At 48.9% G+C, this 17762-nt stretch overlaps 2 protein-coding genes across 2 annotated transcripts; one reads left to right on the top strand and one right to left on the bottom strand.

Moving 5' to 3' along the window:
* Window positions 1–11861: 11861 nt before the first annotated feature.
* LOC136463997 (uncharacterized) lies at window positions 11862–15867 on the top strand. Its single transcript, XM_066462958.1, has 9 exons — window positions 11862–12087; window positions 12496–13769; window positions 13882–14000; window positions 14096–14220; window positions 14438–14537; window positions 14648–14725; window positions 14947–15030; window positions 15199–15284; window positions 15401–15867. Exons 2-9 carry the CDS (start codon window positions 12563–12565, stop codon window positions 15522–15524), a joined length of 1923 nt encoding a protein of 640 aa, XP_066319055.1. The 5' UTR covers window positions 11862–12087; window positions 12496–12562; the 3' UTR covers window positions 15525–15867.
* A 16-nt stretch (window positions 15868–15883) lies between these two features.
* On the bottom strand, window positions 15884–16651 carry LOC136463998 (uncharacterized). Its single transcript, XM_066462959.1, has one exon. It carries the CDS (start codon window positions 16483–16485, stop codon window positions 16084–16086), a length of 402 nt encoding a protein of 133 aa, XP_066319056.1. The 5' UTR covers window positions 16486–16651; the 3' UTR covers window positions 15884–16083.
* Window positions 16652–17762: the final 1111 nt, after the last annotated feature.

The following is a 17762-nucleotide window of genomic DNA, read 5'->3' as shown; positions in this document are numbered from 1 at the left end:
ATACTCAGATAGATGTTCGTCAAGTGTTTGTGACATGGACACATGGTATGCCGTGAAGATGCAAAAATTATGAGGCTCCAGTGCTCCACGTTTGCTTATGGCCGGTGGTCTCGCATTTGTTTGTGGCGGACTGGCGGTGGCAGATTGAACTACTGTGGGTCAATACGGTTTTTGGATTTATTAATATAGGGCTGACAAATGCTATAGGCCTTTGTCGAAGGATTAATGAGCGTCACGTCGGCTCATCCAATGGTTAAGAACGTAACTGCGGCCTCGTCCGACCCTCACAAGGTTTCCACCTCGTCCAATCCCAAGGCGTGGGCTGCGACTCCTCCGACCCCAAGACGCGGACTCTAACTCGTCCGGTCCCACGGGAAGGGCTCCCCCTCATCCGACCCCCGAGGGTCGGATTCCATCTCGCCCGGCCCCCAGGACGAGATTTCCGCCTCGACCGTTCCCTGGGGGTCGGATTTGCTACCAGACAAAAGCAGTAGCCCCAGGGTGGGACCCAAACCGCTTAAACTACTACGGTGTGGAGGCGCACGTCCGGATGCGACTGGCGGTCTCATCAAGCCATGCTAGGAGACTCACGTCATCCTCCGCGTCAACAGGCCAATACTATGCTGCCAACTCCCTGCCTGACCACCGTCCAACGCCAGTCGACCGACGTCAGTTGACTGACACTGTACCGCCAGCCCCCCGTATGGCTTCTGTCAAGGGACCCTTTGACCATTTTGTCCGCTCGGATGGGATGGAGAACAAGAACGGCGCACGACGCCCGCACGTATGCTGCAGCGGTCAACAGGACCCCGGTGTGACGCCGCTGCCACCACGATCTACAGGGTCAACGAGACCCACTCAAAGAGGAGGACGGCACACCCCCGGGAGCCTTATTTCTCTTTCTTTTTTCTCCTCTTCCCTTCTCTCGGTCTCTGGTATCCTGTTCTCTCCCCTTGGTCTATAAAAGGGAAGGCAGGACACCGTTCAGGAAGAGAGATCAATCAACCAATAGATCGAGCGGTAGAAGCATCGAGCAATCGAACCACAGAGACTTAGGAGCTCCTCCCTCTCTCGTCAGTTTGTAACCCCCTACTACAAACTCAGTGCTGGTAACACGAGCAGCCCGAAACTGGATGTAGGAATATTCAGCCCGAACTAGTATAATCCTTGTGTCCTCTTAGCACATCATCCGGGTCAGACGCGTAATATACAAATTTACTAGGTGGATGTTCGAAACACCGACAGTTGGCGCGCCAGGTAGGGGCTCTTTGCGCGTCACGTCGACACCACTAGGCCGCAGATGGCTAACCACGGTGCGAGCTGGGTCCCGGGCACGCACATGTGTTTCGGGAGCCTAGACTTCATCGTCTCCACGGAGGGAGAACTAGCATGGGCTAACGGCCCCGCCACATCGCCTCAGGCCGTCAATCTCGATGCAGTCATCGAGACCCTTGGGGAGCTATGGCTGCACACCCCGGGAACCCATGCTCCCGGGAGTGACCTACGCCCGTCCACCGTGAGCAGCGAGTTCCTGGGCGTGACGAACTACGTTTCGGAGTCTTTCAACAACCTAATCGCGGAAGGCTCCGAGACCGTCTCTGATTCTGACTTCGGTGGGGGGAGCCACCACCCATCGCGCAAGTGCTTCATGGCAGGAATCCGTGATGTGCACGACAAAGGTGTCCACGATGGGGAAGCCACTCCCTCGAATGGCCGGGATGACGCCGCCGAGGAGGACGCAAGGGCCCCACACGTGGAGCAGTTGCGGTGTGGCAGAAGGAGCTCAAGGACGCATGGCTCTAGCTAGAGCAGGAGCAAGTGGAGCTCTAGCATGAGATCGCTCACCGCATGGACGGTGGGCACGCACGTGCCGTGGCCCACAACATACATAGGAGGATCATCGAGGACGACGATGGCCTCACATACTTCGCCCGCGCCAGTCAGAACATAGCCGCCGCGGCGACTATGATCTGAGGCATGCCAGAGCCCACGATGCCCAATGAGCGCCGAGCTCATCGGAAGATACGCACGTTGCTCGAGCGAGCAGTGGTGCAGCAGGTAGAGAGCTTGATGTCTCGGTGATGCGAGCTCGATGCCAGCCAACGCGCGTCCTTAGGACATCGCACCAGGGACATATCCGTCCACCAGGCGCCATCATCGTAGGGCAGTGGAAGGCCTACCATGGCCCCAATCCAAGGGCATCTCGGCCACGATCATGACGCTCGGCTCACCCTAAACGCCCGAAGGCATGCACATGGTGATAGAGATGAGGTAGCCAACCATGGCTACCACCCTTGCCGCGGTGGGCGCTATGGACGTGAGGAGGACCGGAGTCATAGGCCCAAACCAATGGGGACTAGGCTTTCGGTTGGCATATCCTCAAGGCGATGCTCCCACCCCGATACCGCCCGCCGACTAACATCCCGAAAATACTCTGAGGAAACGAACCCTGGCTTGTGGCTCGAGGACTACCGGCTCACCTGCTGGGCCGGCGGTGCGGTCAATGATGACTTCATCATCCACAATCTCCCCCTATTCCTGGCCGACTCGGCATGAACATGGCTGGAGCACCTTCCGCCCAACTACGTTCAGAGTTGGGCGGACCTGAAACAAATCTTCGTGGGGAACTTTCAGGGCACTTATGTGCACCCTAGGAACCCCTAGGACTTGAAGAACTACCGACAGAAGTCGGCAGAGACTCTCCGTGAGTACATCTAATGCTTCTCCCGGTAGTGCAACGAGCTCCCCAATGTCGTCGATGCTGACATCATCGGAGCCTTCTTATAAGGGACCACCTATGAGTCCCTAGTCCATAAGTTGAGACATAAGGGCCCATGGACTACCAAGGAACTCCTCAACATTGCGACCAGCCATGCTTCCAGCGAGGAGGTGGTTGGAGCAATTTTCGATCGCTCTAGAGGCAAGGCTGTAGGGTTGAGATAGCGGACTAGAGGGGGGTGAATAGTCCTTTCTAAAATTAATCGCGTCGGCTAACCGAAACAAGTGCGGAATTAGAACTATCGGTCTAGCCAAGACTACACCCCTCTATCTATGTTCTCTATCACCTTCCAAAGATACTGATTAAGCAACAAAGGTGCCGGGCTAGATAGAGCTCACCTAACCAATTCTAGGAGCAAAGTCACATAAACCTATGCCACTGGTATTTCAAGTAATGAGGGAGCTTCTACACATGCTAGTAAGCAAAAGCACAAAGCCAACAAAGCTCACTAGCAATGCTCAATAACAAGGCAACCAATGCTAAATTAGAGAGCGCTAATGCTTAGCTACACAAACTAAGCAAAGTGACTAACAAGGTTACACAAACCAAATTAGCCACGCAAGGAAGCTACTTCTATGCTACACAAGCAAGAAGGTAACTAGTGAGCTACATAAGCTAACTAACTACAAGAGCAACTACACAAGCACAATGTATATAAAAGTAATCATAAGCTTGTGTAAGAGGATTGCAAACCAATGGGAAAAACATGGTTGACACGGTGATTTTCTCCTGAGGTTCACGTGCTTGCCAACATGCTACGTCCCCGTTGTGTCGATCACTCACTTGGAGGTTCGGTGGCTAATTGGCATCACCCGCCAAGCCTGCACATCGGGCACCGTAAGAACCTACCCCAAAAGTGAGGGCAGCTTAATGACACGCTAAACTAGAGTTGCTCTTCGTGGCTCCTGCGGGGCGAGCACAATGCCCCTCACAAAGCTCTTCTCTGAAGCACCGCACAAGCTTCTTGCGGGCTTCAACAAAGACCACCACCAAGCCATCTAGGAGGTGGCAATCTCTAAGAGTAACAAACACCACTGGCTTGCAACTCGATCACCTAGTGCCACTTGATGCAATCACACTAGAATCGACCTCTCACATAATTGAATGATCACTATCAAGTATATGTGAGATGGAGGGCTCCTAAGCACTACTACACAAGCCACCAAGGCTCTAGTGTGCTCAGCTACCGGCCTAAGGCCGACTATGGCTTCTATTTATAACTCCACGAACAAATAGAGCTATTACCCCTTTACTGGGCAAAAGTTGGGACGACCGGACGCTCCGGTCCGATCGACCGGATATTGGACCTCAGCGTCCGGTCGTGTGATGCACGCCACGTGTCCCCTACTTCAAATACTGTTTGCCCGATCCCAATGGTCATCTATCGACCGAACGCTCCAGCTTCAACTAATCGGACGCAGCAACCCCAGTGTCCGGTCATTTCCAGTAAGGTACTGGATATGACCGGACGCGTCCGGTCGATCGCGATCGGACGCAACACCAGCGTCCGGTCACTTCTAGCTTCTCTACTCTACCTGCATCATCACACATCACCTGACCAGACGCACAAAGTCAGTGTCCGATCACTTCCAATGCTAGCGTCCGATCGATGACCGACGCTTGCACGCTGTCTGCCATCACTGGCCGGATGCTGGAACCCAGCGTCCGGTTACCACATGACCAGTGTCCGGTGCACTTTATAAGACCCTATCTTTTATGTCTAGTGCGCCGATGGTATCATCGGACTGTCCACACTCTACGGGCGGACACTCCACCGGTGGAGTTTCAAACCCTTCTCACCTCCATTCCATCGCCGAGTTGATCCACATCAACTCCAACTTCATCTCCTTTATAAATGTGCCAACACCACCAAGTGTACACCACCATATGTATGTGTGTTAGCATTTTCACAAATCTTTTCCAAAGGATTAGCCACTCAACTTGCCACGCCACTCAATCCTAGCGACGATGCAAAGTTAGATCACTCAAGTGGCACTAGATGACCGATATGCAAACAACTTTGCCCCTCTTGATAGTACAGCCATCTATCCAAAACCTGGTCACAAACTTCTCTACACACCTATGACCGGTGAAATGAAATGCCCTATGTTATACCTTTGCCTTGAGCATTCCATTCCATCTCCTCTAATGTCGATGCAACACATGCACCAACATGATCAACAATGATATGATCCACTTCATATCATCATGTGATCATATTGGTTCATCGATCTTGACTTCACTTGCTTTTCACTGTTGCCTTCGTCCATCGGTGCCAAGTCTTGCTCAAGCTTTACCGCCACGTGGTCCATCGCTCCAAAGCCTTCGACTTGCCCTTCACGCTTGCAACCGGTCTATCAAGCCAAGTCTTGTCTTGATCATCTCCACCTTGATCACATGACTCAATGACATGTCTCATGTGCAATGAGCTCCTTCATCATCACATGTGTAAGCTTTGCAACATCTCTAAGCCATTTTCACCTTCATGGCATATGTTGCTCACACATATGTATCTGTGGACTAATTACCTGTGTATCTTACATAAACATAATTAGTCTACCTAGGTTGTCACTTAATTACCAAAACCACACAAGGACCTTTCAAAGGCAAAGCGGGACAAGGACGCTGATGAAGGGCCCTCCAACCGTTTGAATAAGAAGAACCTAAAATGGCGTGGGGCTCGCTCGTGGCCGCCGCCGAGCGAAAAGCCAGTTGAGCGCCGGCCAAGGGCACCCCCGATCACTTTGACAAGCTGCTCGAGGCGCTATGCCCAAACCATGCCTTCCCCATCAAACACATGTACAAAGACTACTCCCTCATGAAGTGTTTCTTCACTAGCGGCTCCAAGAAATGGGAGCAGAAGCAGAAGCCCGAGGTAGAAGCCGACGACGCCGGAGAGAAGGATGGTGGATTTTCGTTGCCAGATGGTTGCCTCATGATCTTCGATGGGCCGGAGGCATATGGCTCCAAGCACCAACAGAAGCTCACGTGCTAAGAGGTCTACGAAGCCAGACCCACCACACCCGCTTTGCTCAAATGGTCAGGGTTTCCCATAACCTTTGACCGATCTGACCACCTAGATAGCATCACACACCCAGGCAAGTACCCGCTCATGGTCGACCCTATCATCGGCATGAAGTGGCTCACCAAGGTACTGATGGATGGAGGCAACGGCCTCAACATCATGTACGCCGAGACACTCAACGCTATGGGCGTCGACTGATCGCGCATCCGGCCAACTAGGGCACCTTTCCATGGCATCATGCCAGGAAAGTAGGCCATATCAATCGGGTAGATTGACCTACCCATCACCTTCAGGAATCCATCCAACAACAGGATAGAGACCCTCACCTTCGAGGTAGTCGGGTTCCCCTGGTCTACCACACCATTCTTGGGCGACCATGTTATGCAAAGTTCATGGCCATTCCCAACTACACCTACCTCAAGCTCAAGATGTTGGGCCCCATGTGGGGTCATCACCATTGGCACTTCTTTCCAGAGGGCCTATGAGTGCAAGGTCGAAAGCTATGAGCTCGCTTCGACAACCCTCGCTTTAGAGGAGCTCGCAACCATCGGGAAGGACATCGCTGAAGGAGCGCTCGACACAAAGCGAGCAACCAGATCCTTTGAGCCTGTGGAGAACATCAAGGAGGTCTTCATCAACCCTGACAACTCTGCCAACAAGATGGTACACATCGACACCACCCTCTCCCCCAAGTAGGAAGGCACGCTCGTTGACTTCCTCCATGCTAATTGAGACATCTTTGCGTGGAAACCCTCGGATATGCCGAGAATTCTGAGGGAAGTCATGGAGCATGCCTTGAAGATTAGGCCAAGTTCCAGGCCAGTCAAACAATGCCTACGTCGCTTCAACGAGGAGAAGCGGAGGCTCATTGGTGAGGAAATCACCAAGCTCTTGGCCATCGGTTTCATCAAGGAAGTATACCACCTAGAGTGATTGTCCAATCCCATTCTAGTAAAAGAGAAAAGTGGGAAATAGAGAATGTGTGTTGACTATATGAGCCGCAATAAGACGTGCCCCAAGGATTCATTTCCTTTGCCACGCATAGATTAGGTAGTTGACTCAACCTTGGGGTGTGAAACCCTATACTTCCTTGATGCGTACTCCGGGTACCATCAAATTATGATGAAAGAGTCCAACCACCTCATGACCTCTTTCATCACCCTGTTTGGATCGTTCTGCTACATTACAATGACGTTCGGACTCAAGAACATTGGGGCTATGTACCAGTGTTGCATGACCAAATGCTTTGGGGACCTCATCAAGCGGACCATTGAGGCTTACATGGACGACATCATAGTCAAGTCCAAGCAGACCGACCAGCTCATGGTTGACCTAGAGCATACCTTCAGGAAACTCTAGGAGAACAGCATCGAGCTCAACCCTAAGAAATGCATCTTTGGGGTCCCAAGGGGCATGCTGCTCGGATTCATCGTCTTCGAGCGTGGCATCAAAGCCAACCCAGTAAAAATCTTAGCCATCACGAAGATGGGCCCAATTCCAAACCTAAAGGGAGTTCAGAAGGTCATCGGGTGACTCATAGCGCTTAGTCGCTTCATTTTAAGCCTCAGCGAACAGGGGCTCCCCCTTTACCAGCTCCTGAAGAAAACCAACCGATTCGTGTGGACGCCTAAAGCTCAAGAAGCGCTTGACAAGCTCAAAGTGCTCTTGACAAAGGCCTTGATTCTAGTCCTACCGGCTGAGGGAGAGCTACTCCTACTTTACGTTGTAGCTACGACTCAGGTGGTCAGCGCCGCCTTGGTTGTAGAATAGGAAGAAGAGGGAAATGCCCTCAAGGTATAGTGCCCCATGTACTTCGTTAGCGAAGTCTTGTCCGACTCCAAGACATTCTATCTCTAGATCTAGAAGCCCCTATATGCCAGCTTGATCACCAAGAGGAAGCTACGCCACTACTTCGACTAACACTAGGTGACCAACGTATCATCTTTCCCCTCGACGAGGTTATCCAGAACCAGGAAGCCATAGGGAGAATCTTGAAATGGGCGCTCAAGCTGATGGATTAGGGCGTCACGTACACCCCACGAATGGCCATCAAGTCTTAGGTACTAGCTGACTTTGTGGCCGAATGGACCGAGATCCAGATGCCACCGGCAGCCATCGATCAAGAGTACTGGATGATGTACTTCGATGGATCACTAATGAAGAAGGGCACTAGGGTTAGGCTAGTTTTCATTTCACCCCTCGGGGTATGCATGAGGTACGCAATTCGCATCCACTTCCTAGTTTCAAATAATGTGGCTAAGTATGAGGCACTCATCAATGGCTTGCGCATCGCCATTGAGTTGGGCATCCAATGGCTTGACGTTCAAGGCGACTCACAACTGGTCATCAACCAGGTCATGAAGGAGTCAAGCTACCACAACGCTAAGATGGCTATGTATTGCAATGAGGTTGGACAGTTGGAGGACAAGTTCGATGGCCTCAAGCTCAACCATATCCTGAGGTGGCTCAACGAAGTAGCCGACACGTTAGCAAAGATGGCATCGAGCCAAGAGCTGGTCCCCACCAGCATCTTCGCTAGCGTCCTGCATAAGCCCTTAGTCCGATACGAGGAGCTAGAATAGACTAGCAATGAGCCGCTAGTTCTGGGCTAGGGGCTGACCGACCCTCAGTTCCATCTGACCCTAAGGTCATGGCACTTATCAAAGACATAGTGGCAGAGCCCGACCCTCCGACCGACTAGAGAACACCTTATCTCGATTGCCTCCTCCATGAGGTGCTCCCTGTCGACAAGACGGAGGCCCGATGGCTCACGTGTCGCGCCAAGTCCTTCGTCGGCATCAAAGGGGAGCTCTACAAGTGTAGCCACACCAGAATCCTGCAGCATTGCATCTCCACCGAGCAGGGGAAGGACCTGCTGAAAGACATCCATGGAGGGGTCTACGGACATCACGCCGCACCTAGAACCTTAGTTGGAAATGCATTCCAGCAAGGTTTCTACTGGCCAACCATGGTGGCCGACGCTAAGTGAGTCATACGCACCTACAAAGGATGCCAGTACTATGCTCGACAAACTCACCTACCGGCCCAAGCGCTCCAAACGATCCCCATCATGTGGCCTTTCATGGTCTGGGGGCTCGACCTGGTAGGGCCCCTCAAGAGGGCACCTGGGGGCTTTACACACTTACTTGTCGCCATGGACAAGCTCATGAAGTGGATAGAGGCTCGGCCGATCACCATGATCAAATCCAAGCATGCCGTGTTGTTCTTCACGGACATCATCCACCGATTCAGGGTCCCAAACTCCATCATAACCGACAACAGCACATAGTTCACGGGGAAGAAATTCCTCTAGTTCTGCGATGACCACCACATCCACGTTGATTGGGCTGCCATAGCGCACCCAAGCATGAGCGGGTAGGTCGAGTGCGTGAACGGCATGGTCCTCCAAGGCCTCAAGCCTAGGATCTTCAACCAGCTCAACAAAGCTGGTGGACGATGGGTCGTGGAGCTCCCCTCAGTACTCTAGAGCCTAAGGACGTCTAGCAGTCGAGCAACTGGTTACACACCATTTTTCATGGTCTATAGCTCTGAAGCCATCCTCCCGACCGACCTTGACTACAGAGCGCCAAGGGTCAAGGCCTACAACGAGCAAGGAAATAAAGCATCTTTGGAAGACGCCATGGACCTACTTGATGAAGCACGCGATGTCGTCCTGCTCTGTTCAGCCAAATACCAGCAGGCACTATGACGGTACCATAGCCGACGCGTGCGGGGTCACCCCTTTGGCTTAGGCGATTTAGTCCTTTGCCGTATCCAAAGCAACAAAAATCACCACAAGCTTTCGGTGTCGTGGGAAGGGTCATACTTCATTGCAGAAGTACTCCGACCCGGCACCTACAAGCTCAAGACTAATGATGGCAAAGCCATCGTCAATGCCTGGAACATCGAGCAGCTACATCACTTTTACCCTTAGTCTTTCTGTTCCAAAGCTTCCAATATGCTTATCAAACTAAGTAATGTTTCTGCAAAAACCAAAAAATGTTACCTCCTATCGGGTTCGCTTCTGATTTGATCAGACTTCAGTAACACCTGACCCCAGCAACTACCTAGGGTCGGGTTTTTCTCGGGGGCTGATAGGAGTACATATACTTAGAAATATTTTCCCATCTGACTAGATTTAAACAAGACCTTAGGCTGGTGCCATCTATGTGTACCGAAAAGGTTGATTTCAATACCAAGGAAGGAGTAAGGTTTTTGTTTTCTTGAGAAAATATGACGGGCATCTTGTTCAGTTGACAGGCATGCAGCACAGATATAAAACATGTGCACATACACAAAATAAAAGAAAGAAATTCATTCAGCAAAAATAGGACAGGAACAATAGCTGCTGCTAATCTCATTCAGTAATCTGGCATTGGGGAATGGATCTATTTGATTTCTGAAACATCTCTCTGGGTCAAACGGTAAAAATACTTCTTGCGCTATTACGAATTTACGATTTACGATACGATTTGAAACTGTCTATACAACATTCGAGCGTTTTGAGCTCTCCATGCCGAGCGGACTAAATCGCGAACGGTCACCCGATTCATTTCCAGCGATCAATAATCCAACATATGCACCAATTTCCTTTTCCAGAAAAAATAATTCCTCACCTCTTTTCCTTTTCGCACGCACGGAAAGGAACGTAAACATGTAGGTTCGTTTATATTGATTTGCTTCTTTGACGCATGCACATGCTAGGCTGATTTGCTCCCTTTTTTATTACGCACCCAATTGAGTGGTGGCAATTAAATAAAATATACTTTTTATAAGTTAGATGGTATTCTTGTAAAAGTTAAATGAAAACTTATATTACAAGTCAACATTGATAACTTATATTATAATAATTTATTTGTATAACTTATAAATTAGATGAATAAACTTATATGTATAAGTTAATTAATATCAATAACTTATATTATAATAACTTGTTTTTATAACTTAGATATATAACTTGATGAATGACTTAGATGTAAAGTTGAACGCATAAGTTATATTCAATATCTTAGATGTACAAATTAATATCATAATATATTAATAGAAATATAAAACTACTTATGAAAATAACTATGTAGTATAATTTATAAATATGTAATAAAATAAAAAATGGTAGAAAGAAAAAAGCAAAAAATGAAGAAATAAAATGTTCGTGTAGGTGTCCCTGCCACTAAACGAATCCGACCAGCATACACCCGCATGCAAAGAATATATCCCATGTCGCGAGGATAATATATTTGAAAATGAGTAAATAAAAGGACAGAAAGAAAAGGGACGAAAAAGGAACGTTATGAGTCCACGCAGACGTGGTCTCTCATTCATCGCGGTCGAATCGCGAAATGAAATTGGATCTCGTGACACCCGATTGTTTTTTTTTTTTGTACTAGCTTCTTTCTCCTTGGTGCTGTCGCCGCCCACCGTCTCCACCCCTGTGGCAACCTTTTTCTTCCCTTCCTCCAATCCTCGCCGCGACCTGGCCCATCCGCCCATTGTCGGATGGTGTCACCGTCGCCTCTGCCTCGCCGCTGTCTCTCCATTCCCACCACCTAGCTTGGCTGCCTTCAAAAAAGATTCTTCTAAACCCGAACGAGATGGAGAAGAAGAGAGGGTGAGAAAAAAGACAGAGAAAGAGTGTTCCAACATGGAAGGTTGGATAGCATTTCTCTACTATTTAGGTAAGTCCATGATGTTCAACATATTCGTTGGTTGGTTTTAACCAAGGCTTACAGATATGGTACAGTATTTTTCTCTCATAACAATCAGCGTCAGTCGAGTTTATTAGCCCAGAGACCAACCAACGAACTAATTATCACAAGCACGTGTTTGGGACCTGCAGGGAAGAACTGAACACAACCGGAGGGACCCTGACCCACTGATTGCGCTGCTGGCCTCGGCTCTGTTCCTTTTGTAAGCCAGAATCCGTTATACTTTTTTTTTTATTTACTTGACTTATAAGCTGTATTTTTTAGTAAATAAATAATATTTTTTTTCTCTCGTAATAAATTCAGGCCTGACTCAGCTACCGTGGAAAATCCACCGCAGCAGCTATGACTCCCGCCGAACGTAGCCCTCGATTCCTGGAAAGAGCTGGAGAACGGCAGAGCAAGAAGAGACATGGAGATGGAGATGCTGCGGACGCGAGACCAGGCTCCCACGGCGGCATAAACCTCTCTGCCATTAGAGTAGGAGGGGAGGAGGAGAAGCAGAGCGAGGCCCTTCTCCTCCTCGCCCCCCGTGAAGCGCGGCCCGCGACCGACAGGAGCTCGCTCGCTGTCATATCGAGGTAAGCACCCTCCGATCCCAACTCGAATGGTCGCACGTGTTCGAGTGCCCACTCGTATCGAATCGGATAATATTGGTAGCTCGCGTATGCCGGGGGATGAGACGCTCATGGACTGGGAGCTTGCTCTTCGTCTCGCGCACATGGGGTGTTCGGAGAAATGCCCCGAATAACAGAGTAGCTGGGATTCGGAGTTTCCGTGAACTTTTCTCTATTTATCTGAGCCTTCAGATCCTGTTCATCCTATTCCAGCAACTGGATTGCTTCTGCTTGCTCGGTTGTTTTTGTAGATTGCTGATGCTCTGAGATTCGGTCTTACTAGGGTAGGGTGCTACTGTCGGATACTACGTGCTAGCTTCTAGAGAACTACTTCAGTGAGCTAAATACTCTGTTCATTATTGCTTCCTGCAGATCTCAAGCAGCTGATTGGTTGGACTTTTTTTTTTCTTGGGTATACTTCCTACCTAGCTAGTAAAAGATGAACTCGACACGCCGGGCTTCAAAAGCGGCAAAGTCAACAATCAATTACCACAGGTTTTCATTAGATGAGCACCACTTATTTGAGCCGGATGCTTTGATTACTAAGGAGCGAGATGCCAATCATCAATCAAGGCAAAGCTCGCAATCTTGCAGAACACATGCTTACAGAAGATTGACCACTCCCCAGTTTGTATCTGCATTGACTGGAATCTGGAATCTTGTTGGCCAGCCTGAATCATCTGGCACAACTCAAAGATCTGATATTCATGGGACTTCGAGTAGGGAAGACCCTGTGTGCTTTAGCAGGGATCAACAAGGAAATATACTGACACCTTGCTGTGTGGAAAGCTCAAGTGGTCTGAGATCTCAAAACTGCTTGTCTACACCAAAAGAAATTTATGAGGATCTTATCTCGGTAAAGAAGAAGATGTTAATGCTGACACCATTCAGTAGTGTTGTTGGTGCATCATCCACATGGAGGCATATGCATTCCTCAAATAAGGTTGGAGGTGCACATTATTTGCAATTTGGAACTATATACTCTATGCAAACCGAAAAGATGGAAAAAATTGGGACTTCTCAGAGTAGCAAAAGAAGCATGTGTGAGGAAACTTGTGCTGGTTCCAACAATATGGACATTAAGGACGATAGCTATTCGAATCAAACAAGAAGCACGCCTAATGAGCTATTTACTATCTCAAATGAAGAATCTAGCAGTACACATGATTGTGCAAGTTCTGGACACAATACTGAGTGCAATCTACAAAATTTTCAAGAAGATTCTAATTTTTTAGCTTGCCCAGTTCACGAATTGGAAATTGCCAAAGATGTGAGGATAATGCCAGGGAATCAAGTTGTCAGTAAGGCATGCACAGATGTTCAGCTTGACGAATCAGAACACATGTCTTGTCTGGTGGGTGATGCTGCTGTTCTTAATTCAGCAAATGCAGATGAATGTGCTTGTAGGGATGATGTGTGTCTGCGGCTTTCTGTAGACAAGTGTTCACAAGAGCTCCAACCAACTTTTCAGCATCGATTTGATGGTGCTGTTACCGTAAACAGGCATGCTGTGGCAGGAGCATTAGCTGGGACAGCAGTCAGTGCTTCTTTGCATCCAATTGATACTGTGAAAACAATAATTCAGGCTAACAGTTGTGGACAAAGTTCAGTCTACCATACACTAAGGCTCACCCTTGTTGAGAGAGGTAACGTGCAATGAGAGCAATTTCCACAACCTAAATTTCCAATTTCCAATTATTGCTACCCTTTGAGAACTATAATTTCCTATATTAATTTAGTGCTTGATGATTAGTAAAGGTGTTCTGGGGCTATATGGAGGACTTGCTGGCAAACTTGTTTGTTCTGCACCAATTTCTGCAATTTATACCTTAACTTATGAAACAGTAAAGGGGGCTCTTCTGCCTGTTTTTCCAAAGGTAATTTCAGTTTAGTTTTTATGCTGAAATTTTTGTCGTCTTTACATGGTATATCCGTCAATCTTCTATGTGCTGTTACATGGAGATCTCTACAGGAATATCATTCAATTGCACATTGTGCTGCCGGTGGCTGTTCTAGTATTGCAACATCCTTTGTTTTTACACCCAGTGAATGCATAAAACAACAAATGCAAGTGGGTTCCCATTATCAGAACTGCTGGTATTCAATTTCGGATTTTCCTTGCCTCTTTTTGGGTTGTTCATTCGTTTATTTCCTGTATTTAAAAGCTTCATTTTCTAGCGTAACAAATAGCAAGATAGACACAAATCTATTAGTTTCATGTCATGATTAATGCTTGAGTAGGATATCTTCATACGAATGCTTCAGTAGGATGTCGTATTTTCATCGTCCTCTAATAAGAGTTTCATGCCATCAGGAATGCTTTAGTAGGATGTCTCAAAAAGGGTGGCATTGCTTCATTATATGCTGGATGGGGTGCTGTTCTTTGTAGAAATATCCCACATTCCATAGTAAAGGTATCAAAATTGAAGTACTTGCATTCAAGTCCAATAATTCAAAATTTTCTTTAATTTGATAATTTGTTTCTGGTGTTTAAAGAACATGATCCCTGTTCTGAATTTTGTAGTTTTATGCCTATGAGAGTCTGAAGCAGTCTCTGTTGAAATCAGCACCTGATAGTGCCAAACTCAATTCTGGCCAAACGGTTAGTTTTTTAACCTCGGTACCTTACCTTGTTAAAGCATCATTCATTCAATCTTATACCCACCTATCGACCTGAAGTAGAAGTGTAGAACCCATGGGCACTTCTAATACTATCCTGCATTGTTTGCCAATGCTTCGAAGAGAAAAAATGATGATTGACCTCTCCTAGCATCTCAAATACAACAGATAAAACCAACCTTGCACCGCTTTGGTTCATTGCAGCTTTTATGCGGAGGTTTTGCTGGGTCAACTGCTGCTCTCTGTACGACTCCATTTGATGTTGTCAAGACACGAGTGCAATTACAGGTACTGTGACATGTGCATCTGCCATATTGACTTCTAGTTGTGACATTTATCGTATATTGTTGACTATTTTTATAATAGAATTATAAATTATGGACAACCAGCGTATGTTCAACGACAGACTAATGTTCCCAGCAGAGCTAATACTTCAGCTTTCTTTCTGTTAATCAGGCACTCAGCCCTGTTAGCAAGTATGATGGGGTTGTTCATGCACTAAAAGAAATTTTTCGGCATGAAGGCTTATGTGGTCTTTACAGGTACAAAAATTTGCCAGAGGCATACCAAGCTAGTTAATTTCAATTATTATTCATTCCTGTCTGAAAAAGACCCTATTGTAAGTACGCAAATTATCAAGTGACATGTTTTCTCACAGGGGTTTGACTCCAAGGCTGGCTATGTATATGTGTCAAGGTGCTATATTCTTTACGTCCTATGAGTTTCTCAATACATTGATGTTTCCTGAACCCGAAAAAGAGGTTCCTGCGAGGAGCTTTTGATCGTGAAATGAGAAGATGGCGCAGCAACACTGCAAGTACAGAACTGGTATCGGTATGCGGATCTGGGATAATCTGACTTGTGAGGACTTTAGTTGAAGTTACCGCAGAATCCAATTTTTGGGTGCTGTTAACAAAGTTGTGTATTAGGATTGCAGAATACAGTACATCTTTTGGCTAATCTCAGATCGAGCTAGGCGATAGAAAATTTTGTACTATTATCAGTAAAAAGGTAAAGGTGATTGGTTTCCCTTCGGGCTTCGGGGAACCCTAGTTTTGTATTTTAGTTTCGTTTATATTTATATATAGAAACAATGGCCAGTTTTGTATCCTGTTTGCTCAGTATCCACATGTATATGCATGCATGGCCCGGGGAATATGGCACTAAGCAACTTGGGAGGCAGTTTTGTATTTATATGTAGGCGATAGTTTAGTCTTATGATGGTACTTCGTGTAGTATAGGTTAGTAGGTACATACTTCGTGTAGCCATGTAGGTGTAGGTACATGTGTACATACTTTGAGTTAAAATTGTACATGTAACCCATATCCTCGCCGCCTACTTCATCTCGCATCCTCGCCGCCGCCGGAAGTCCGCGCGAATGCAAGGAAGGCGGCTGCGAGGCTCTTCGGCTGCACCTTGCCCCCATGGCTCTTCATGCCAGAGACTTGCGCCGCCCGGGGCGAAGGATTCGATGGTGCCTCCGCCTGCCCCGGCAAGCCGGCGAGCTGCGCGAGGGCGTACCTGGCCAGGAAGTCGGCCTCGCACTCGCAGACTTTGCCGTCGTCGAAGTTCTGGGAGTAGCTGAGCGGGTCATAGTTGAGGCCGCCGGCGCCGAGGACGTACGTTCGGTAGCGCCGGCGGGGCCAGGTCATGCACCTGAGCCTGCGCCACAGCATCGCCACGCCGAACCTGCCCCAGCAGCACGTGACGGCCGCGGTCGTGCGGCCGCACGCGTCCTCCATCGCTGGCGGCCTGGCGCCTTCGGGTCCCGTCCTGCTACCTCCCCACCGCGGGGAGCGTGTCCGAGTGGGCGCAACGCGCACGGCATCGCCGGCTACCAGTCCTCGCGTCCGCCAGGGAGGATGCCAGCGTTGAGCCGTCCGTCGCGTGGCGTGGCTCCTGCGTGTGGGAGAGATCTGTGCGACTGTGCCGTGCCGGGCATGTGGCCCGTGCTCGTTTCGCAACAAGGGCTCGTTGCAATGAGAGCCCAGCTACTGCTACAAGTGGGTGCTCAACTGTCATGGACTCGACGCAGAACCACATCAAATTCTCTTCGGCGCACAACAACATCGAAGCAAAATTGCATTTTTATCCCGATTCGTGATGTAACATTCGTGGCGCCACGCGCATTGGTGTTTCAGAACAGCACAAGCGTGAAATGGACGGTTTTTCTCCCCCTATTTCTGGAGACACGAAAAACATTTCCACGAGAGACAGGCATTCCTACCTGCTTAGGGCTCGTTCGGTTTAGCTGGAACGAGGCCAGGAACAATTCCGGCTCGAAGCTTATACAAATTAGATAACCGATCGAAATCTTTCCAGGGAGTCGTTCCCTTCAACCGAACATGCCCTTAATCGGTTCCGGCGGCACGAGTTCGTCTGATTACGCCGTTTCCATAAATGGCCCAGTCCAGTTCCAACTGCCAACCGCACAGAACGTTGAAGCAGAGTTTCAACTGGGCTTCAGCTGGCTACAGATGAACTGGACCTACCTGCTCAAACAGTCAAACTTCTTCAACTGAACAAACTACGAGCTCAACTGCTTGACCAGCTCAGTTTAGCCCAGGAGTGGCAACGCATGTTCGCCACCGAACTGCCTCGGCACGTATATATATGTCTGCTCCTTCTCCTTCCTTCCCCACATGAATCTCCACGTCCATTCCAGCGGCCTTGTGAATTGCACTCTCCATCTCAAATGGATTCCTCAAAGATCGCTCTCCTTCTCGTGCTCTCCTCCGAGCTGCTGCGCGCGGCAGCCGCGTTGCACGACGACGACGACACCCTGACGCTGCCGCGGCTGCAAGGCGGCCAGCACGAAGCTGTGTGGGCCACGAGCAACATGGGCGAAGGCGTCGTCATCGGGGTGCTCGACGACGGCATCGACACGGGCCACCCGTCGTTCGGCGACGAGGGGATGCCGCCGCCTCCCGCCAGGTGGTGGGGCCGGTGCAAGCACGCCGGCGTCGCGTCTTGCACCAACAAGCTCATCGGCGCGAGGGACTTCACGCGGCACGGCACC

This window comes from Miscanthus floridulus, chromosome 7 (assembly GCF_019320115.1).
Source record: "Miscanthus floridulus cultivar M001 chromosome 7, ASM1932011v1, whole genome shotgun sequence".
Classification (NCBI taxonomy): Eukaryota; Viridiplantae; Streptophyta; class Magnoliopsida; order Poales; family Poaceae; genus Miscanthus; species Miscanthus floridulus.
This window is presented reverse-complemented; position numbering and strand designations above follow the sequence as displayed.